At 40.7% G+C, this 23,698-nt stretch overlaps 1 protein-coding gene across 1 annotated transcript in view; it reads left to right on the plus strand.

The window, feature by feature from the left end:
* LOC307004013 (transcription factor MafK-like) overlaps positions 1–23,052 on the plus strand; it is a 35,949-nt gene extending 12,897 nt beyond the window's left edge. Inside the window, exons 2-3 of the mRNA XM_079622954.1 lie at positions 16,552–16,625; positions 19,904–23,052. Coding sequence (XP_079479080.1) covers positions 16,590–16,625; positions 19,904–20,311 — 444 coding nt within the window. The 5' untranslated portion in view covers positions 16,552–16,589 and the 3' untranslated portion in view covers positions 20,312–23,052. The remainder of the gene's footprint in view (positions 1–16,551; positions 16,626–19,903) is intronic.
* The last annotated feature ends 646 nt before the right edge of the window (positions 23,053–23,698 follow it).

Genomic DNA, 23,698 nt, shown 5'->3' on the forward strand with positions numbered 1-23,698 from the left:
CTCAATAAAAGGGCAAAGCCAATATATTGCACTAGAGTGTAGTGAGGGGTATCGTCAGGCATGAGGAAATGAAGAAACTTATTAAGTCCATGGCCAAATATGTCCTTTAAGACAGCATCATTAAAGTCCACCCCATGGCAAAGCTCACAAAACTCCTTCACATATTCCTCCATCGGACGGTTACCCTGGCGGAGGCGGAAGAGACAATCTGCTGGATCCATGTTATGGTCAGTTCTTCTGTCACGGTAGTTTGAAGCAGAGGAGGAAGCAGGATCCACGTGCAGCATTACTTTATTAAATAAACTTATAACTACATAAATATAGACTCAGACTCAGGAACAAGATTTCATATTTTCCTAATGTCTTGTACCGTTAAACATGTGGATGAATAATCATATGCAAATGATATGCAGATGAGGATATGCATAGTAAAACTAGGCGTTGTAAGGTTATTTCGGGGAGGAGACGCATGTGTGCACAGTCTTCCGCTGACTGGGATTTATAAAGTGAATTCTGCGCAGGTTCTGGCATACACACGGTTTTATAAGTCTGAATATTTTTGGCTTTCGCAGTGTACACCAATGCTCTGATGATGCTGACACTTCTATCGTGTGTGCATCACTAAATGAGGCAATAGAGTCCTCTGCTGAGGTGAGGGCCGAGGACACTGACGTTGTGGTTATGCTGGTCCATCATAGGGCAAACCACCCGGTTTTTCTCACAACAGCTAAAGACACATCTTACGATGTTGGAAAGATCCGGGTGGCCCTCCCGGAGAGGTTCTGTTACATACCTGATCTTCCTACACAGCTTCTCTGGCTGCGATACCGTATCAGCAATTTCTGGGTTTAGCAAACCAACTTTGCTCACCAAGCTCTGCAAGACTGACAAAGCAGAGGGGGACATGGATGTGTTCAATGACATCAGAGCCAAGAAAAGTGACATCATCAAAGCTGGCTGCGAACTGTTCAACTGTCCGGGCCGCAGCCGGGAGCATCAAGCCTGAGAAACTGCCTCCGACTACAGGAGCTGCAGCACAGCACTCTCTGCGGGCATATCTCCAGACCAGAGATAGGCTACTGCTATAAAGTCTGCTACACTAGTCAACTAGTCTCTCTCCTGTTTACTGAAGTCAGCTGAATCCGGGCCGTATCCAGATCAGAGGATGGACCTGCGCCTGGGCCCATCCACAAAGCATCCCTCATCAGCCCTGTGAAGGCCTCATCGACACGACAGCCATCAGCACTGATCCTCAACAAACCCCTCTACATACCGACGTGATGACTCCGACCTCCAACCAGATGGAACTGGATAAATGTTCTGATCCAATCTGACTTTGCTCACTAGTTTGTGTCATAACTGACCTGTAATGCTGCCTGAATCATAATCATACACTGTTCACTGATTGGCCAGAGGAGAACTGGCCCCCGACTGAGCCTGGGATCTCCCAATGCTTTTTTCTCCATTCTGTCACTGATGGAGTTTTGGTTATTTGCCACTGTTGCCTTGGCTGTTGGCTTGCTTAGTTGGGGACATTTAATATTCAACAATATTATTGATCTACCTTACTTAAGGTGGACGATGACGCAATGTTCTTCTAGAAGCAAACTTTGTTGTATTAATTTCATATTATCACTGTGAAGCTGCTTTGATACAATCTGTTTTGTAAAAAGCGTTATATAAATAAAGGTGACTTGACTTGACAAAGTCCATAACTGGATGTCCTTGAGTATGGATGGAAACAAGGAGAACAAGGTTATGCACCAGTCCCTACAACAGAGGTGGTCCCATTGCACCGGACCACCTTCTGAAGTTTGTCAGCTGCAACTGTGCTGAGGACTGTGACACTCTCAGGTGCAGCAAGGAGTCAAGTGTATTTCTGTTTGTGGGAACTGTCATGGTAACTCTTGCCAGAACATCAACCAGCCAGATGATAACAGGAGTGAGGGAGATGCAGGGGAGTTGGATGAGGTTTGGTAAATTTTAAACTGATTTAGGAAGTTTTGTTTTGTAATGGTTTTAAACATTTTTATGGATTTTGTATGGATTTGGAGTCATTTTTACTCAAAACTAATGGCTGGGATAGATTCAGCACCCCTAAAAACCCATAGTTAGACATCTCAAAAGCTAATATTGGTAAAAAAAAAAAATTTTTTTTTTTTTTTTTTGGTACCCAGGCCCTCTGGGCACCCCAACTTTGATGGCCTCTCCAGGCGTTTCCCCGAGGATTTGGCCGTGGATAAATTGGGAGGTGTTACTAGACACCTATAGGAACACATGGTAAAAAAAGCTATTGGTAAGAAATTTTTTTGCAGATTGGCCAAAGAAATGCCTAACTTTCCCTAACTACTGGGCTGCTGCTGTGGATACAACTCTTTCTGAACTTCAAGCCACTTGAGATGTACGTACGAGCCTGATACAAAGTTATAAAGCTTCTGCATGAGAGCAAAAAAGTTAACTGCCTCAGGAACAGATTTTACAGCATCGACAAGAACCAAATTCAAACAATGTGCATTACAGTGCACATAAAATGCGAATCTTGCACTGTTTTTAATCCGCGTGGACACACCAGAATGCTTTCCGCTCATCACGTCTGCACCGTCATAGCCTTGCCCCACAAGATTATTTCTGTAGTCCAGGCCAAGTTTTTCAAGGCAATCAATGATCATTTTTGTGAGGCCTGCTGCATCTAAGCTTTCAGCTGACTGAAAGTGTAAAAAGCTTTCGTGGATGACCCCGTCGTAATAGTACCTCACAACTAAAGAGATTTGTTCTTTTTTCTTTAAATCTTTGGTTTCATCTACAATTACACTAAAAACTTCACTTTCTTTTACTTCACTGATTATTTAACTTTGTACCATCTCAGCTAAGCCCTCAAGAACTTCGTTCTGGACTTGGTGGCTTGTGTACTTAGCATTGCCACATGCATTAAGCCTTTTCTTAATGAGAGGGTCATGCTTTGCAATTTCGTCTAAGATTGTCAAAAAATTGCCCTTGTTGTCAGAGTCATGAGACTCACGATGACCTCTCTGTGCTATATTTTGAGTGGCAGTTAATAGTAGCACATCTGCAATTGTTTTAATGTAGGTACGGTTTTCCTCCACTTTTTTTTTCCGGTCCTCATTTATGAGAACTAACATCGATGCGTTGCTGTTAAAGGAGAACTCCGGTCAATTTTAACATTGAGCTCAATTTTTTGTAAATTTGGAGTGCTGTCAATACAGAGAACAACGACAAAAATCGGTGTTGCCTACACTGTGTTATCCTCTTTTTAAAATTTGCACCCTATTGACTTCAATGGGGCAAGTTTTAAACCTGCTTTTATCCTCTTAACATCGTTGATGTGTCATTACAAGTGCCCAGCCATGTTGAGTGATTCCTTAAGAGTGAACACGAGTGAATCTGACTGCAGTAGATGTGAAAGATATGAATAAAAATGATGTTATATCAGCCAGCGCAAAGACCTGTGTCTTTGTAGTCCAAAGTAGTCGATTGTCGAGTTCACGCGCGTAATCATAGTAACTAAACCTATGCGCGTGAACTCGACAATCGACTACTTTGGACTTCCACCGAAAACAGGAACTAAATACAGGTATTTGCGCTGGCTGATAACATCATTTTTATTCATATCTTTCACATCTACTGCAGTCAGATTCACTCGTGTTCACTCTTAAGGAATCACTCAACATGGCTGTGCACTTGTAATGACACATCAACGATGTTAAGAGGATAAAAGCAGGTTTAAAACTTGCCCCATTGAAGTCAATAGGGTGCAAATTTTAAAAATAGGATAACACAGTGTAGGCAACACCGATTTTTGTCGTTGTTCTCTGTATTGACAGCACTCCAAATTTACTAAAAATTGAGCTCAATGTTAAAATTGACCGGAGTTCTCCTTTAACAGCCCTTTTATGCTGATTCCAGGCATACATAGCATTGATATGATGTTCTGCCTTTGAATGGAGCTTAAACCCAGAATCTTTAAACAGAGCTTTTTTCCAGTTACAAAATCCTGACTGGGAAGTGAAGGCAGATTCAGGTGTATTGGGCAGAGAAAAATGCCTACAGGCAAAACAATAAGCTGAATCTTTACTTACAGAATATTCAAGCCATGAATTGTCCTTATACCAGGAGCTGTTGAAAGCCCTTTTCCTAGTACCACACTGACTTCTGGGGAAAGTTTTCAAACATGGTTGTACAGGACCCTCTTCTTTGGATCTAGAGATGTCTGAAATGCAAAATAAATAATATTATAATAATATATTGTTAAATGATGTGTCACATGTCTATGGAAATGTATAATTAAGGGATCCACAAGAGATACTAACACTGCTAACTAAACTGTGTAGTTTAAAGTAAATGTCTTGCCTACCACTGGGTCCTTTTGGAACAGCAAATCTGGTGCTAGATGCAGTTGGGAGGGGCTCCATGACATCTCCTGGCAGCTATGGCTCACTGTCTTGCTCAGAACCAGAGGTGAATGACCTTCAAACCTGAATGATCTTCATCTGCAGAACAAAAAAGAAGATATTTTGAAGCATGTTGGTAACCACACAGTTTTGATTCCCATCAACATCCATAGTATATAAAGAAAAAATACAATGGGAACCCAAAACTATTTGGTTACCAAAATGCTTTAAAATATATATATTTTTTTGTGTTCATTTTTGGGTTAACTATCCTTAATCTGACAAAATCATCTCAACTTAAATTCCTGAATTGGGTATGTGATTGACTGCCTGTGTCTGGTAGATGCTCTGACCTGTTGGTGGTCCTGAAGTCTGACCACACTGACTCAGGTAGGGTAGGTAGGGAGCTGCTCTGGGGTCCAGTGGTGATGCAAGGGCTGGGGTCTGTTTGCACCTGATCTGACTGTTTTTGCTTCTTTAAAAAGAACTCTGAAATCTCCCCCTTTCTTTCCATGTTTAATTGATCCTGTGCAAAAATATGACAGCCTATGGTTACATCTAATCATCCAATTACCAACATTTTCATTGTAACTTTCCCGCCAGCATTAAAAAAAAAGAAAGTTGTCAGCCACCGCCAGCGTTTTAGGTCATTTTCACAATTTCATGGCACCCCAGAATATCTTGTTGTATTAATATCTGAACATGTAATATATAAAAAAGAAAGAACATACACCCAATGCTTTTAGACAAAAAAAGTCTACACTTGAACGTTGGTAAGTTTCATAAAGAGGCAACATGATAAAAAAGCTGAGAAAATCACATTTTTAATAATGACTATACATCCAGTTCAGATTCATAATGATGATCAAAACAAAGATGAGTAGATAGAGTCTCAACAAAGTGATTGCTTGTTTCTGCTTCTTCCTTGTCTGCGTTTTGATCTGGAGGTACTAGTTCAGGAGATGCGTTATAGTGCCCCCATAATAACAGTGAAAACACTGAAAGCCGTAAACTCGTCAATGGCGGGGAGAGAGAGAGTAATTGAAATTCATAACTGTAACTTACATTAAAATCAACTACCAGTTTAAGTTACCAATTTGATCATTGCTAGCCCTGAACTGAAGTAACTGAGCTACCTAATCGATTTCAAACTGTCAAACTCGCTGAACACTGACAGCTGTAGCCTACTTCCCCACATTAGCTAAACATATACTGTAACGTACACATTGCAAACCGATCTCTCTAGTCTGATTAACTAGTAGCCTGCAGCCTTATTAACTCACACGGTGTCTCATAAAATGTATTCAGAGCAAACAACTCGGATGTTAAAAACCTTAAAAACTTCAAATATGTTTTCTTCTTCTTCGGTGAATCGGTGTTGCAACGATAATCTCTCGTCTTCTGCTCGTCCGTCTGAAAAATGCGCGCGCTGCCCGGTGAACGTAAAAAAAAAAAAAAAAGCAAAGTAGCGAATAAAATTTTGGGGCGGCACCCGGGGTGGCCAATCGGATGTCAGGGGTGTCCAGTGCCACCCCGGACACCCCTCTGGCTCCGCCACTGCCACACACTCAATCAAACAGACACCTGTCCACACACTCGATCAAACAGACACCTGTCCACACACTCGATCAAACAGACACCTGTCCACACACTCGATCAAACAGACACCTGTCCACACACTCGATCAAACAGACACCTGTCCACACACTCGATCAAACAGACACCTGTCCACACACTCGATCAAACAGACACCTGTCCACAAACGCGATCAAACAGACACCTGTCCACACACTCAATCAAACAGACACCTGTCCACACACTCGATCAAACAGACACCTGTCCACACACTCGATCAAACAGACACCTGTCCACACACTCGATCAAACAGACACCTGTCCACACACTCGATCAAACAGACACCTGTCCACACACTCGATCAAACAGACACCTGTCCACACACGCAATCAAACAGACACCTGTCCACACACTCGATCAAACAGACACCTGTCCACACACTCGATCAAACAGACACCTGTCCACACACTCGATCAAACAGACACCTGTCCACACACTCGATCAAACAGACACCTGTCCACACACGCGATCAAACAGACACCTGTCCACACACGCGATCAAACAGACACCTGTCCACACACGCGATCAAACAGACACCTGTCCACACACGCGATCAAACAGACACCTGTCCACACACGCGATCAAACAGACACCTGTCCACACACGCGATCAAACAGACACCTGTCCACACACGCGATCAAACAGACACCTGTCCACACACTCGATCAAACAGACACCTGTCCACACACTCGATCAAACAGACTCCTGTCCACACACTCGATCAAACAGACACCTGTCCACACACTCGATCAAACAGACACCTGTCCACACACTCGATCAAACAGACACCTGTCCACACACTCGATCAAACAGACACCTGTCCACACACTCGATCAAACAGACACCTGTCCACACACGCGATCAAACAGACACCTGTCCACACTCGATCAAACAGACACCTGTCCACACACTCGATCAAACAGACACCTGTCCACACACTCGATCAAACAGACACCTGTCCACACACTCGATCAAACAGACTCCAACCTCTCCACAATGGCCAAGACCAGAGAGCTGTGTAAGGACATCAGGAATAAAACTGTAGACCTGCACAAGGCTGGATGGGCTACAGGACAATAGGCATCAGCTTGGTGAGAAGGCAACAACTGTTGGCGCAATTATTAGAAAATGGAAGAAGTTCAAGATGACGGTCAATCTCCCTCGGTCTGGGACACCATGCAAGATCTCACCTCGTGGGGCATCAATGATCATGAGGAAGGTGAGGGATCAGCCCAGAACTACACGGCAGGACCTGGTAAATGACCTGAAGAGAGCTGGGACCACAGTCTCAAAGAAAACCATTAGTAACACACTACGCCGTCATGGATTAAAGTCCTGTAGCCAGCGCATGTCCAGGCCCGTCTGAAGTCTCCCAATGACCGTCTGGATAATCCAGAGGAGGAATGGGAGAAGGTCATGTGGTCTGATGAGACAAAAATAGAGTTTTTTGGTCTAAACTCCACTCGCCGTGTTTGGTGGAAGAAGAAGGATGAGTACAACCCCAAGAACACCATCCCAACTGTGAAGCATGGAGGTGGAAAAATCATCATTATCCGGACCGGACGACTGCACCGTATTGAGGGGAGGATGGATGGGGCCATGTATCGCGAGATCTTGGCCAACAACCTCCTTCCCTCAGTAAGAGCACTGAAGATGGGTCGTGGCTGGGTCTTCCAGCAGGACAACGACCCGAAACACACAGCCAGGGCAACTGAGGAGTGGCTCCGTAAGAAGCATCTCGAGGTCCTGGAGTGGCCTAGCCAGTCTCCAGACCTGAACCCAATAGAAGATCTGTGGAGGAGCTGGAAGTCCGTATTGCCCAGCGACAGCCCAAAACCTGAAGGATCTGGAGAAGGTGTGTATGGAGGAGTGGGCTAAAATCCTGCAGTGTGTGCAAACCTGGTCCAGAACTACAGGAAACGTATGATCTCTGTAACTGCAAACAAAGGTTTCTGTACCAAATATTACGTTCTGCTTTTCTGATGTATCAAATACTTATGTCATGCAATAAAATGCAAATTAATTACTTAATAATCACACAATGTGATTTTCTGGATTTTTGTTTTAGATTTCGTCTCTCACAGTTGAAGAGTACCTATGATAAAAATTACAGACTTCTACATGCTTTGTAAGTGGGGAAAACCTGCAAAATCGGCAGTGTATCAAATACTTGTTCTCCCCACTGTATATCATTTTATTATATACTTTCACGTCACTTCACTTAATAGGCCTGTTGGTGGCGCATGGACTAAAATGGATATAATAATAATAGAAAAACGGTGGCTCCTAATATTCATTTCAAATGTTTAGTTTTTCTTTCTATTGTAGCACAGAGGAGGCATCAGTGCATGTATTCACCAAGCTTGATCACAAACAATATGTAGAGATTCGTGTTTGTATTTATTACAGTTTGTCAGAGAAGTTTCGCGTGCAGATTTAGTAGCAGCGAGTTGAAGACCTTGTGAGGAAACACGGACACTTTCATTTCAGCAGAACTTTACTATGGACATCGCTAGACTTCAACATGCATGTCGGGTCATCACTGCTTTTTTGCCGATGACTTCTTTTAGCTGGTCAACAGGTCATTCAGACTGGTTTATTAAAGCCAGCTATGAAACGTCTCATGTTCTCTTTTTATTTCTAACACTGTTCTAGTACATTTGCTTTATTTGATAACTCAGGTTTTTGGCCCTGCCATTGAATATTTGCCAGATTTACTTCAAGTCTAAACTTCTGCCCTGTATTTTAACTCAGGAAATAAATGTATAGTTTCTAAAAGCTTTTCTTGCATTCCAAGCCTTACCCATGTGTGCGGCCCTGCTAAATCAATACAGCATTAGAAAGAGACTCTAATCTTTTTTTACAATGTTTGAGGGTGACTCCAAATGTCAATAATGAATCTACCTTTCATTGAGCTCTCAAGTTCAATCTCTTCACAAAAGTTGGGCTCCATTGTGTTTACATCTGACTAATGAGGTTTTTTTCCTGCAATGTAAGCAGGATTGACTTTGAGAGAATACTTCTCGAGCCCCACTCCTCTTATCACTGTCTATCTATCAGCAGTGCTAGCGTTGTGTTATTGACTGCGCGTCGTCGCTTCTTCACTGCGGAAACTTCAGAATCATTTGCATCTCCGTTTCACGCTCTGAATAGCCGCTAGTTCATGGCTTCCCTGCCCTCTGCGCATAAATTGATGCCCGTCTTGAAGAAACACAACCCTAGCCATCAGCCGAGTCTGATTTTTAATTTGCAGTTAAATGGTGCTCGACACACGGAGCTTGTTCGATAATTGACTTGACTCTGTTGAAGGGAGAGATGATTAGATCTGCATAAAACTACTCGTTTCCTCTTCTTTTTATCTTTTCTGGTTGTGCTTGATGAGGCAGATCAGAGAGAGGTGCTGATCATGCATGAAATGAAATGCAGGGTTTCTAAGCCAGTGGCAGTCTTCATTAAGGGGCATCAGGGCTTCTGAGAGGTCAGCAGGTTAGAACATGACTTGCATGTACATTAGTATCCTGAAACCTGATGATGGCTTTCACTAAATGTCTATTTCCATTATGATCGTTCACTGTACTTCTCTCTAGCTGTGCTCGGTATCATGGGCAGCACTAGGGATGGGCTAATGGGGTTTAAAGGCTTACTTAACCCAAAAATTATCATTCTGTCATCATTTACTTACACTCATGTCATTCCAAAACTCTATGATTTCCTTTCTTCTGCTGCACATCGATTTCCTGTCTTTCTGAGTGGATTGGGTTTGTTGTTGATTGCTCCATATAACCTAGCTTTGTTTTTAATCTCTTTATTTTCTATCTTTCCTTGCTGAATATAACTTAATCATCACAATATATCTACACTGAACAAAATTAAAACTCAACACTTTTGTTTTTGCCTTTATGTACACAAGAATATTGTTCATAAATCTGTGTTAGTGAGCACTTCTCCTTTGCCGAGATAATCCATCCACCTCACAGATGTGGCATGATGCTGATTAGACAGCATGATTATTGCACAGGTGTGCCTTAGGCTGGCCACAATAAAAGGCCACTCTAAAATGTGCAGTTTTACTGTATTGAGGGATGTCTGGGGGGGGTCCGAAAACCAGTCAGTATCTGGTGTGACCACCATTTGCCTCACGCAGTGTAACACATCTCCTTCGCATAGAGTTGATCAGGTTGTTGATTGTGGCCTGGGGAATGTTTCAATGGGGCAACATGGGGCCGTGCATTATCAACTGCAACATGAGGTGATGGTCGTGGAGGAATGGCACAACAATGGGCCTCAGGATCTCGTCACGGTATCTCTGTGCATTCAAAATGCACCTGAGTTTGTTGTCCAGAACATACGCCAGCCCATACCATAACCCCACCCGGTCCGCCACCATGGGACACTTGATCCACAACGTTGACATCAGCAAACCACTCACCCACACGATGCCATACCATCGATGTCTTGCCATCTGCCCGGTACAGCGAAAGGTTTGAAAGACCGTTGTTCGCCAGTAGCAGCAGCCATACATTTTCAAGAAGCAGGGAATTCAACCCTCGCAACTCTGCCGTCATTATGTTAAGCCCACCCACCGAGTCAAGTCACCTTCATTCATATAGCGCTTTTAACAGTATGGATTGTTTCAAAGCTGCTTTACAGTGATAATAGAAATTAGCGTAGTGAAGTTGCGAAGATCATTAGTTAACTTAGGGGCCGTTAACACGACACCGTGTTAACAGAAAACCCTTAATGTGCTCCGGCCGCCCATCCGCACAAAAAGTGCCTGGTGTCTCGAGAACGCACTCCCTGAAATAGGTTCGAAGGTGCAAATGATTATCAGTTTTCTCTGCGCAAACCTCAGAAACGCAAACCCGCGAAAAAGCAGACGGCGTGCACGTGCGCATCACGTGTTCGGTCGATAGGTATGCACGTTTGAATATATATGTGCGCAGGCGTGTAGTCCTTTAAAAATCAACCCTCTGCAAACTACTTGTTAGGCCTTTAAAAATGTATAATTCAGAATTTTTTTGTCGCGTCTGCGTAGCCATGCGAACCGTAATTATCCCGACAACGTTTTATCTGTATAGAGGTAAAGGGAAGGAGTCCTTCACAGGGGAGAGACTAGTTGACACTTCAGGACTGCGTTGTCGTCGTGTTCAGGCGCTGGTCCTTCATCAGATCCGGATACGGCGGACAGCGGTAAACCTCGGGATAAACAGAGAGACTAATATTAGCATCCTTCTTATGATGTAACGAGTACATCAGGATTTATGGGAAGTGTTCCCGGTTCCGGCTGATCTAAACTATGCAGCCTAACATTGAGTTATAGAAGTCTAAAATGTGTTATGTGAATGCTAGGCCGAAAAGATGTGTCTTTAATCTAGCTTTGAACTGACAGAGTGTGTCTGCTTCCCGGACAATGGTAGGAAGACTGTTCCAAAGTTTTGGTGCTAAATAGGAAAAGGATCTACCGCCAGCAGTCGATTTTGATATTCTAGGTATTATTAACTGGCCGGAATTTTGAGATCGCAATAGACGTGAAGGACTATAATGCGTTAAGAGCTCGCTCAAGTACTGCGGAGCTAAACCATTTAGTGCTTTGTAATTAATCAGCAAATTTTTTAAATGTATACGATGTTTAATAGGCAGCCAATGCAGTGTTGACAGAACGGGGAACGGGGCTAATATGGTCATACTTCCTGGTTCTGGTAAGAACTCGAGCTACAATGCACTATGAAACACTCTCCATGAAATCCGAAATACCTCTAATTTTGTTTTCTTCCAGTTGCGCTCCATTTTTCTGGCTGCTCTCTTAAGGGCCTGAGTGTGCTCGTTGTGCCACGGCGTTGGACTATTTCCTTTTAATCTTCTTAAAGCGTAAAGGGGCAACTGTGTCTTAAGTGCTGGAAAAGAGAGAGTTTAAGTTTTCTGTCGCAATATCGAGTTCGTCTAAGCTATCCGGGATGCTGAGATGATGAAACTGATCAGAAAGATTATTAATAAAGCAATCTTTAGTGGCAGAAGTGATAGGTCTAACATATTTATAACACGGAGTCGGCTTTGCAGCCTTGGCTAAATGTAATTTACATGAGACTAGATAATGATCTGTGATGTCATCGCTCTGCTGCAGTATTTCAACGGCATCAACATCTATTCCATGTGATAGTATTAGATCTAGAGTATGATTACGACAATGAGTAGGTCCTGACACGTGTTGTCTAACTCCAATTGAGTTTATAATGTCTTTAAATGCCAATCCCAATGCATCTTTTTCATTATCTATGTGTATATTAAAATCACCAACAATTAGGACTTTATCTGCAGCCAATACTAATTCTGATAGAAAGTCCGCAAATTCTTTGATAAAGTCTGTATGGTGCCCTGGTGGACTGTATACAGTAGCCAGTACAAATCTCAAACATGATTTATCATTTACACTAGATATTTTTACATTAAGCACCAACACTTCAAAATAATTATATTTTAAACAAGACTTCTTAGTAATTCTGAAAATATTACTATAAATTACAGCAACACCTCCTCCTTTGCGTTTCAGACGAGGTTCATGTTTATAACCGTAATCTTGTGGGGTGGACTCATTTAAAGTAATGTAATTGTTTGGTTTTAGCCAGGTTTCTGTCAAACACAGCACATCTAGGTTATAATCTGTAATCATATCATGAACAATAAGCGCTTTTGAAGTGAGAGATCGAATATTCAGCAGCCCGAGCTTTATCATTTGCTCATTTGTATTATATCTGTTTTTTATTTGTTGAACATCAATTACATTTTTAACCTTAGATGGGTTTGGAAGTTTTTTGTATGTCCTAATTCGGGGAACAGACACAGTCTCTATATGATGATATCTAGGTGAAAGAGTCTCTATGTTATGGGATTTATCTGACCTTGGTGACGTGAGGCCGCTAGCAGACGGTCAGTTTAGCCAGTCTGTCTGCTTCCTGACCTGAGCCCCAGATTGTCATGTTTTATCTCTAAGACTATATGCCATATTACTAGAGAGAAGAGCAGCACCTTCCCAGGAGGGATGAATACCGTCTCTTTACAAAAAAATTCTAAATTTGTGATTTTACTGTTGCTCTGTACAATAAAATAATACTAATTATTATTATTGTTATAATAATAATAATAACTATTCTATTAATACTCTTTAATTATAACATATTGTATTATAATATAATTTATTATTATTAAATATTCAATTACATTAGTATAATGTCAAGTCACCATTTATATATATAGTGCGTTTTACAATATAGATTGTTTCAAAGCAGCAATACTCCAAAAATGACTTTATTATTTATTAATGTGCTTATTACGTGGCAATTTACAAAATGACATTTATTTCAACTCAGATTTATGTTTCATGCTCCTTTTATTATATGAGAAGCAATCATGGAGTGATAAGAGAGTGGTTTCACGCTCGGTATAAAGAAATACTTCACAAAACATCAGGTATCCCAGAGAGCTGTGTGTATCTTCAGGGTTTTATTTTACTGATGGGTCACATTGTGCTGTAGAGGACAGGTAAATGGGGCAGGTCGGTGTTTCTTTAGCATAGCCCGGCCCAATGGCATCCATCTGTGGACTCGTCCCTGAGGCCTCGGTAAAGGAAAGCAATCATTAACACATGACACGGGGACACAAGGCCACAGCGCTTTTGTTGGCTCAGCATTTATCATATATGCATACTGTAATTTATGCATCATTGCATCATTGCATCCTCTAAATTTATGAATGCTGCCAGGGTTTGAAGGTTGGAAATGAACGCTCTAGTCATATAAGTTGAGCTACACAACTTCCTAATTGGTGCCTTGGTTTGGGGTCCTTGCTGAGATCAGGGGTTTTTACCCTTCATTTTGCAAGCTTGCCCAAATTGTGCTGAGGATGCATTTTTCACAAGGCTGTTTCCTCCAACCCTTCCTTTTTCTCCTCCTTTCTGTTTCTCTTCTATTCACCTGCCATCTTGTTAATGCCTTAACTCAGTGTTTTCATTCAGGTTCAAGCATTCTATCAGTTTCCTAAAGCAAACAACAAACTGTGCTAATAAACACAGTGTGCTGTAATACTACCGGGGGAAAAAATCCTAATGATAACCTTTATCTTCACACCAAAAATCTTATGAATTGTTAAAATATTGGTGTCTAGGGCGCCGTGAGCCTGGAGACTTGCATGAATGATAAAGAAATAAAGTTTACAGGATACATAAAATACAAGTGACTAAAGCACAAAGCATACTTCCACCTTCCACATTCTGCAACGGTCAGCTTGCTGTAATGTTCATCATCAGGAGGGTCCGCAGATATCCACCCAATTTTATTGCCCATGTGAATGGCGCGTGTACAACTAGCGAATGTTGAGACAGAAGAGTCCACTTGGTGGCAATACACACAGTTGTAATAGTTGTGAAGACTCCTGTTACAGCCTAAGAAGTGTGTGTTTGTGTTTGAGGTTTCAAATTTACACAAAGACATGCTGTTCTGGGCGGTAGATTAAAGCAACAAGCCCTGTGTGTGAAGCTGTGTGTGTCAAGCAGTACGGGGCCGAGAGCTGTGGGAACGGAGCGAGACTGGTGGCACGAGCGCTAATGAGCGCACCAAACCTGAATTTAAATATTTGCACGAGTAGATTACATACAAAGTCACCGCAAAGACGCAAATAGACAGGAATTTGGGTTGCCGCAAACGCTCGATATTCGCCTCAATCGTGTCTTCCGCGCAAGTTGAAAAATTTCAACTCAAGCGTAAAATTCGCATGACACGTTGTCGTGCAAGCCAATCAGTTAACAGCTCTTTGATAAGTGTGTGTGTACCTCTGGGCGGTGCTGTGAACAACATGTACAGGGCAGCAAGAGTAGTCTAATTATCTCCAACATGGTTGATGATGGAAAAAATGGCAGAAAGAAATGTTGTTGATGTGCGTGACACTCCTAATCGTGCAATGTTTGTATTGGCGCGAGTGACGCGAGAAACAAGAAACATCCCGCTAGTAATCTAGAGCGAGTACCGCTTTTAGTGTGAACACACCATTATGGAGTGACGACAGTGAGGGAGAGAGAGGAACAGGCCTGGACTTTATGTTGCTGTTTTGTTTTAGTCGTCCATGAGGGGCTGGCGCTTTTTATTTTGTTGTTTATGTTTATTTTGTGATTAGTTTTAAGTTTTACCTTGCACGTCGCCGGTTCCCGCCTCCTCCTTCCCTGAACTTCATTTAGAACAGCTAAAGGGAGTTGTTTGGCACGATGTGGATTGGTTACGGTTAACACAATGTATATACCGTGTATTTATGTGCTACTTTTTTTAAGTTAAACAAATAAATGTCATCCTTCTGCTAGATAAGTAGTCCCACAGTGACCGGGGAAAACAGCAACAGGATGACTCAGGATGCCTTATCATCTGATAAAAAAGCAAAAGCAAAAACAGATTAAAATAAATAAATAATAAATAAAAACAGAGACTGGAACTGTTCTTTTTTAACACTATATATATATATATACATCTGTTTCTCTCAGCAAAGTACTCTTATAGTTTAAACCAGGTGGGTTCATGGCAAGATGTAATACAAATAGCGATCACTGAGAAAACATATTTCTCTGAATAAGGAGGAAATGAATGTGTTGTAGTTTACATCAGTGTTAAGGTCTGGGTGTGGAAATTGATGTGATGTGAAGGTTTTCAAAAATAGCTATGAATGTATTTGGATGGATCATTGTGATCTGTCCTCGTTTCAGCAAACTCTGCTGTAACCTACATCCAAAAGGTCCTAAGGTATTGTTATGGTGGTCCGGGCCTAAACCTTAGGGATTATTAGTCTCAAAATGGGCAGAAACTGCCTGTGGACCAATGAGAAGTCCTGTTCTTCCCGAGTGTGTGTGTGAGATCTCACTGGCTCTTGAAGGCTGAGATTGTTTGAATTGAGAGTTGTCTTTTGACCGTTTACTGACTCAAATGTTTAGGTTGCCTTGTCGACTTGTACTTGTCTATGTAAAAAAAAATAGTTAAAAAAAGATTGTAACTAATGAACATTGGAGGGAGTACGTAAGGAGTCTGAGGCAAGTCTTGTTTATGGTAAAGGAATAGGGCAAAAAACTACAATAGAACAAAGACAAATTAAATGGATTCAACTTCAAGCACTAGAAATAAGATCTAAATTGTATAAAGCAATCTAACTGCATAGTCTTCACTAAAAAATTTTTTTTATAAAGTTACAAAAGTGATCAGTCAAGAGCAGTGAGAGAGTTTCTCACTCCTGTTGTTTGATGAACATTAACTCTAACTGCAGCAGGTTTATTAGGCTGCTGTCACTTTAAGACCGAATGCACTGATCTAATATACTGATACTCATGTGCCGTTTATATTCTAATAAGACATAAACAACTGTGTTTGTGAGGATACACGCAAAGATGGGCATTTTGACAGTTCAAACCCTGATGATCTGAGAAGTGTGTGTGATCGATGAGCTGAGAAGTGTGTGTGACCGTATCTCTGTGTGTTCTCAGACCTGTCGAGCGGGGCAGTGGAGAGCGGCTCTCGTGGTATGACTACTACAAACAAGGGAAACAAAGCACTCAAGGTACTGTACGTTCACATGATGTTTCTAATGTCTCCAAATCACAGTTCAAAGCTTAAAGGGATAGTCCGGCCAAAAATGATGTTAAACCCATGATTTCCTCACCCTCAAGCCGTTCGAGATGCATATGTCAATCATTTTTCAGACAAACACATTTTCAGTTATTTTAGAAAATGTCTTAGATCTTTCAGTGGTTATAATGTCAAGTTATGGGGTCCAACTCCTTCAAGTCCCAAATGTGCATGCATCCTTCACTAAAGTAATCCATCCGGCTCCAGGGGGATAAACGAAGGCCTTCTGAGGGTAATCCGTGCGCTTTTGTCATAAAAATATACATATTTAAAACTTTATAAATGAAAATAACTGGCTTCCGGCAACGCTCGACGGCCGTTCACGGGTGATGGTTGCCGTATGACGTAGCGTAGGAAGCGTCGTGACGTAGAACTCAATATCCTCTTCTCTAATATCAAAATCCTCCGACATTTTTTTTAAATACACGTTTTTGAAATCCTGAAATCCTGAGTGTAGTTTTGCTCTGCTCTCTGGCTGCGCTGTTGCATTCGTTCCAAGTCACGGCGCGTCATACGCCGGCAACCATCTCCTGTGAACGCGCGTCGACCGTTGCCAGAAGCCAGTTATTTTCATTTATAAAGTTTTAAATATGTATATTTTTACGACAAAACCGCACGGATTACCCTCAGAAGGCCTTGGTTTATCCCCCTGGAGCCGGATGGATTACTTTAGTGAAGGATGCATGCACATTTTTGGGACTTGAAGGAGTCGGACCCCATAACTTGACATTATAACCACTGAAAGATCGAAGACATTTTCTAAAATAACTGAAAATGTGTTTGTCTGAAAAATTATTGACATATGCATCTAGAACGGCTTGAGGGTGAGGAAATCATGGGTTTAATATCATTTTTGGCCGAACTATCCCTTTAAGACCGCAGAAGAAAAGTATTAAATCACAATTTAATCATATTTGCTTTTAGTAAACAAAGGAAACAAAGCAATCATGAACTAAAAATTAGCAAAAAAAATTACAGCATTTATTATAAATCTTTGTTAATATTAGTTAATACAAACTTTTATTCATTGTTGGTTAACAAATTAAAATTTTGTTTTAAAAATGTGTTTGAAAATTATGAATTTAACATCAATTGTTCATGTGTAGATCAGGTGTGACAGCAGAACCCGGATTTTTCTATGGGGTTTTATCTCTCAGTATTGTTTTTATTAGTTTTATAAGAACAACAAACGTTAACAAACATAAACAATCATATCCCCCACCCTCCCCCTTAAAAAAAACTTTAGAAAAGAGCCAGACAACATGACAAATGACATAAGAGCCTAAATAAAGGAGAAAGGTAAATCATGTAAAGAGGGGGATCGAAATCAGCACAAAAATCATATTAATAGAAGTGTTCAAATCTTAGTTCTGCTGTCATGTAAATGTTGGAGGAAGGGACCCCAAACCTTGGGGAAATTAATACGAGACTTTGCTTCAATAAACCCTATTTTTTCAAGGTTTAAGACAGAGACCATCACAGTAAGCATGGGGAGCATGGCTTTCCAATCCCTCAATATAATTCACTTTCGCTTTAGTTTGATGGTCCCTTTCACACATTCTGTTGACTATAAGTAGCGTCGCTCCTACATGTCTACTAACTCTCATTAGTGTGTTAGTAGAGTATTAGTAGACTGGTACGGTTAGGGTTACAATAAGTGGACATGTACTTGCAAAGTTACTTACAGTCAGTATAATGTCTGTTGGAGGAGCTTCACAATAAAGAGTAAGCAGATATTAAAGCTGCAGTCCGTAACTTTTTTGGGTTAAAAATGATCAAAAATAAATTGAGCAAGTACAAAACCAGCCAGTGTTCAAACCTCTCTGCTTGCCTTAGCTCGATTCAAAACGGTGAGATTGAAATAATGTTATTAAGGCGAGACACGGCAGGCAGAAAACAGTTTTTTTTTCACTGGTCAATTTTGAGATTTTTGGATATTTGTCTTCAATAACATGTCTTCTTTCAGACTTGTGGTGAAAAAAAGTCAGAAACACACATTTAGGTCTTTATTTTACTAACTTTGTCTGTTTGCGTCTGTAGATTTCTCCTAAATTCAACAAAAGTTGGCGTTATAAATCATCATGATCCGCGATCTCTGTCTGCACCGTCATCACACACACCGCTGGAAAGCTCTCTCCTGTACAATGCTGTTGATTGGCCATTATGGCCATTTCCTTTTTATCAGCAACCAATCGTGAAAGTAAAAGTGCTGAATGCGCAACCAATCGTGAAAGTAAAAGTGCTGAATGCGCAATCTCATTGGCTGATGATAAATCTTTAAAGCCCGTTTTCTCAAAATGACTTTTCTCTCATTCTCCAAGTCTGAAATCTCCACTTCAGTCGCACCGATATACACCAAACCTTCCAGTCTTGTGCCTAGTTATATTATGAAGACATTTACAGAGGGATTTGTAAATCATTTATTCCTAGCCTGATTTATATAACATTTTATTCCCAAAAAATGGCGAATTTTTTTTTTTTTACAGTATATTCTGATTTACAGGATAACAAAAGTAGATATCCATAAATCCCTCTGTAATTGTTTCCCATCTAATATGTGAAAAGAATGAAAAAAATTATTTTAACCTGGCTTTATCCAATACTCAGATTTAAATTTGTAAAATATATGGAAATTGGCACATATTTAAATAGATATGACCTAATTAGCATATTTAAACATTAAATTACAGAAAACTTGTAATACATTTTGTTCTCATCCTAATGTAGGTAATCAACTGGGAAAGTTTCATGGTGATATCTCCCAGTTAAAGATATTACCCTATTCACCTGTAGTGTCTTAATTCCAGTGATAATGGTGGATTTCCACGGAAAATTCGAGCATGTCTTTGCGTCATTACGTCATATAAGGATAAATATCGGAAGGGCATTAAATGTAGGCACAACCCACATAAAGTTAATAGTTCCGCGAATAACTGCAATTGCAGATTTCGAACAGAGATGGCGACAAAGAGGAAAAACTGCGGACTGCAGCTTTAAGCCGACAGTACTAATACTCTATTGAGAGTTAGTAGACATGTAGTTGCCAAGTTAAAATATTAGTAGTCTGCTTAACATCTGCAAACTCTTTATTGTGATGCTCCTTCAACAGACAATCCACTATACGTGACTTCGCAATCTCTGTTACTTCAATGACGTATCGCTGTAAAGCTGCTTTGAATCCATCTGTATGTTAAATGCCTTGCTCTGCAGGTGAAGCGAGAGCCGGGTGAGAATGGCACGAGTCTTACGGATGATGAACTGGTGTCCATGTCTGTGCGAGAGCTGAACCAGCACTTGCGCGGTCTGACCAAAGATGAAATCCAGCAGTTGAAACAGCGCCGGCGCACGCTCAAGAACCGAGGCTACGCCGCCAGCTGCCGAGTGAAGCGTGTGACGCAGAAGGAGGAGCTGGAGAAGCAGAAGATCGAGCTCCAGCACGAGGTGGAGAAGCTGGTCTCGGAGAACGCCAGCATTAAAGCGGAGCTGGAGCTGCTGCGCTCCAAGTATGAGGCTCTGCAGAGCTTCGCCAGGACTGTGGCCCACAGGGGTCCCGTCACTAAAGTGGCCACCACCAGCGTCATCACCATCGTCAAGTCCAAGACACACGCGCGCTCGTAATGACCCGGAGAGCACTTCCCTCAGGCACAGGCTTACTCATGCTCAAATCTACTCCATGACCTGAACAACTTTTATTTAGAGATGAATCTGTCAATCACATCCCTTGTTTTGTCAACATTTGATACTCGCGCTAAATCCAGAAATCTTCTCTTTGAGCATAACAGTGTGAACAGAATCTCTCAGAAATAGATAAAAGACATAATATTTCTTTTTAGAGATTAATCTGTCAATCACAACCCTTGTTTTGTCAAATTTTGAACATTTCATTAATCAGATTAATCAGTGATACTCGCGCTAAAACATTCAGAAATCTTCTCTTTGACCTTACAAATGTGAACAGACAACACTAAAATCTCTCAGAAAAAGATAAAGGACTTATCGTTTTTTTAGAGATTCAGTTTGTATGAATATTTCATTAATTAGAATATTACACAGACTTGAGCTTAACCCAAAAATTTGTTTAAAAGTTGTATTTTAGTGACCGTTGTTTGGTACTAAACCCGTGTTACTCGGTCCACAGAACACACAAGGAGAAGTTTTTGAGCTGGTTTATTCTTCCATACAGAGAAAGCACACAGTGACCAGAGAGACGGTCAAGCAGAAAGTCACTCTTCAGATTGAAGACACACGAGAACTGACCTCAGACCTGACGAGGAGCATCTAGGCACACCGAACATGTGCATTAGAGATCTTCCCGCGTCCCTGATATGATCGTAAAGCGCTATATAAATGCCTCCGTCTTTCATTCATGATCTGTACCCGGCATGGATCGACCCGAATCACTTCCTAGTTGCTACCTAAACACGACATGCATAAGTACATTTGAAAAAGAAAGTCAGTCCCAATAATATTAGACCCACGGCTTCACATGCTTGCATCCCTGTACTGACTTTGTCATCTCTGAAGATGAAGAAACCCTTAAAATCTCTTTATTTGTAGATGAAGTTCATTCTCCAATCCATCTGTGCAACATTTACGTAAACCATGTTCCCAGATTATGTAGCCGTACTTCAAAAATGTGTTTTTACGGGATTTTACACATTGTTTTGTTTTGAAGAAAAACTGAAATTGTACACTTATGGCTTAATTGTTTGAGATTAGTTTGGCATCACCTGCATTTAGATGTTTATTTGTAATCAATACCTGACAACTGTTCATCGCTTGAGTGAGCAAGTGGATATCCCGCTTATTGCACATAATATTACAATATTAACAAGCAAATAACAGATTGACTGAGTAACATTCTCATATAATTTTTTGGTAACACTTTACAATAAGGTTCGTTAGTTAACATTAGTTAACTACATTAGTTAACATGAACGTATACAGCATTTATTAATCTTTGTTAATGTTAATTTCAACATTTACTAATACTTTATTAATATCTTGTGCACATTAGTTAATGCACTGTGAACTAACATGAACTAACAATGAACAGATGTATTTCTATTAACTAACATTAACAAAGATTAACAAATACAGTAACAAATGTGTTGCTCATGGTTAGTTCATGTTAATACATTAACTAATGAACCTTTTTGTAAAGTGTTACCAATTTTTTAATATGTATATCTTTTAAATGAGAAAATATTGTTAAGCGCCCAAAACTGATAATGGGAATTCGTCGGAAATGTTAATCTATTTAATAAAAGCACATTTATTTGAAATGACCTGAGACCGGGGAGACTAACATCAGTCCGTCACAGTTTTGGTTTTCGAGTGGAAGTGGACCGTGAAGACCTCTAATGTGCTGATCAACTTAATATTTAATGAATAACCAGTTGAATTTGGGTGTGTTCCTGATGGGAAACTATCATATGGATGTAATGCAAAAGTCATATCCTTTCATGGGCTATGTATGTGGGCTATATGCTTTCATCGTACACTCTAAAAAATGCTGGGTTGTTTCAACCCAATTTTGGGTCAAATATGGACAAAACCCAAACGTTGGGTTAAAAATGTAATTTAAAAATGTAACCCAACTGCTGGGTTTGTCCATATTTGACCCAAAATTGGGTTGAATCAACCCAGCAGTTTTTAGAGTGTATGGAAAAGAGCCTGGACATTTGCGGAAACTCATTTTTCTTTTCCCTCGGAAGAAAGTTAGTCCTGCAGGTTTAAGTTTTGAGTTTTTGGGTCCACTTTTAGCTCCTACTTGAGTCGCCTGTGCGTGTTATTGGCCACTGACTGATATACTGATGGGAAAAGCTAAAAGTAGTCACTGTTCTATCAGAAATTATATACGAAGTAAGGATCTTGTAATTCACAAAGCAAGAAACAATTATTTTCAGTTATCAAATTTTTTTCCTGTTGAGTTCAATTCCATTAGTGGAATGATGTTTACAAGTTATATTCTGAGGAATATGAGCAGGAGAGGCAATAAACTACCGTTTTTATGCATGGGAGAGCAGTTGAACTGTCTGGCAGGTGACGTTCATCTTTTGCAGACATGACTCTTGAGAAAAAGCCTTTCCTAAAAAACATGGCAAAGATGAGGCGTTTCTTTGCGTTTAGTCGGTGAACCGTGTTGGTGAAGTGCTTCGTTCAGTCGTAGAGCTGTAGTTTTGTTGTTCTGTGCTTTGTATGGATGGGCTGGTCGCATTTAATTTCCAGAAGCAACTTAACACAGGCTTTATTGTTGAATCGTTAGCCAATGGTCTCTGATGTCTTACTTCAACTAAAAAAAACGTGTTTTTCTGTCCGGAAAATGAAAACAGAAAAAAAAAACTGTTATTTATATGAACAAGAAAAAAAATAGTTTGATATCAATTTTGCAATTGTACCAAAAGTGGCTTATTATTGAAGTCTGATTGCTTTTCTAGTAAATAGACACGTGCAATGGGGCGTGCTGTGTGTGTATGTGGTCAGGTGACAGTGTTGTTCACTGTGTAAGTGTCCTGCTGTATTCTTTAAGTGAATATTATAACGTAATATAGGCCGTGTACGTTCATATTGGCTCCTTCCATATCTCAGAACATCTGGGTCTTGTTGAATGATCAAGCTTTCCTTCAGCCGACTGTAACACACCCAGCGTGACGCTTCGTAGCGGTGCGTAGCCAGATTGTGCTTCTCTTCCAGCACAGGTGGTTTGGAAAAACACAATTTATCCATGTTTTCGGACAACTTTTGAACAAGAATAGCAAGAGATAAGTTTAAATCTTCTACAAAGTGATGAAGATGTGGATCTGTTCCAAAACCTAGTGAGCTGACCAGCATTTTAACACTGTGTGTACACCGGATGCTGGGATAGAAAGGGGCATACGTGTTGTCGCACCGGTGTAGACAGCATCACCGGTTATAATGGGTTTCGGTCTGGTTTCCGCGCACCCAACATGAAAACACCAATTCTTTGAAATTCTCCACGGACGGTTCACAAGCTCACTGAAG

Source organism: Phoxinus phoxinus, assembly GCF_949152265.1.
Source record: "Phoxinus phoxinus genome assembly, chromosome: 1".
Lineage (NCBI taxonomy): Eukaryota > Metazoa > Chordata > Actinopteri > Cypriniformes > Leuciscidae > Phoxinus > Phoxinus phoxinus.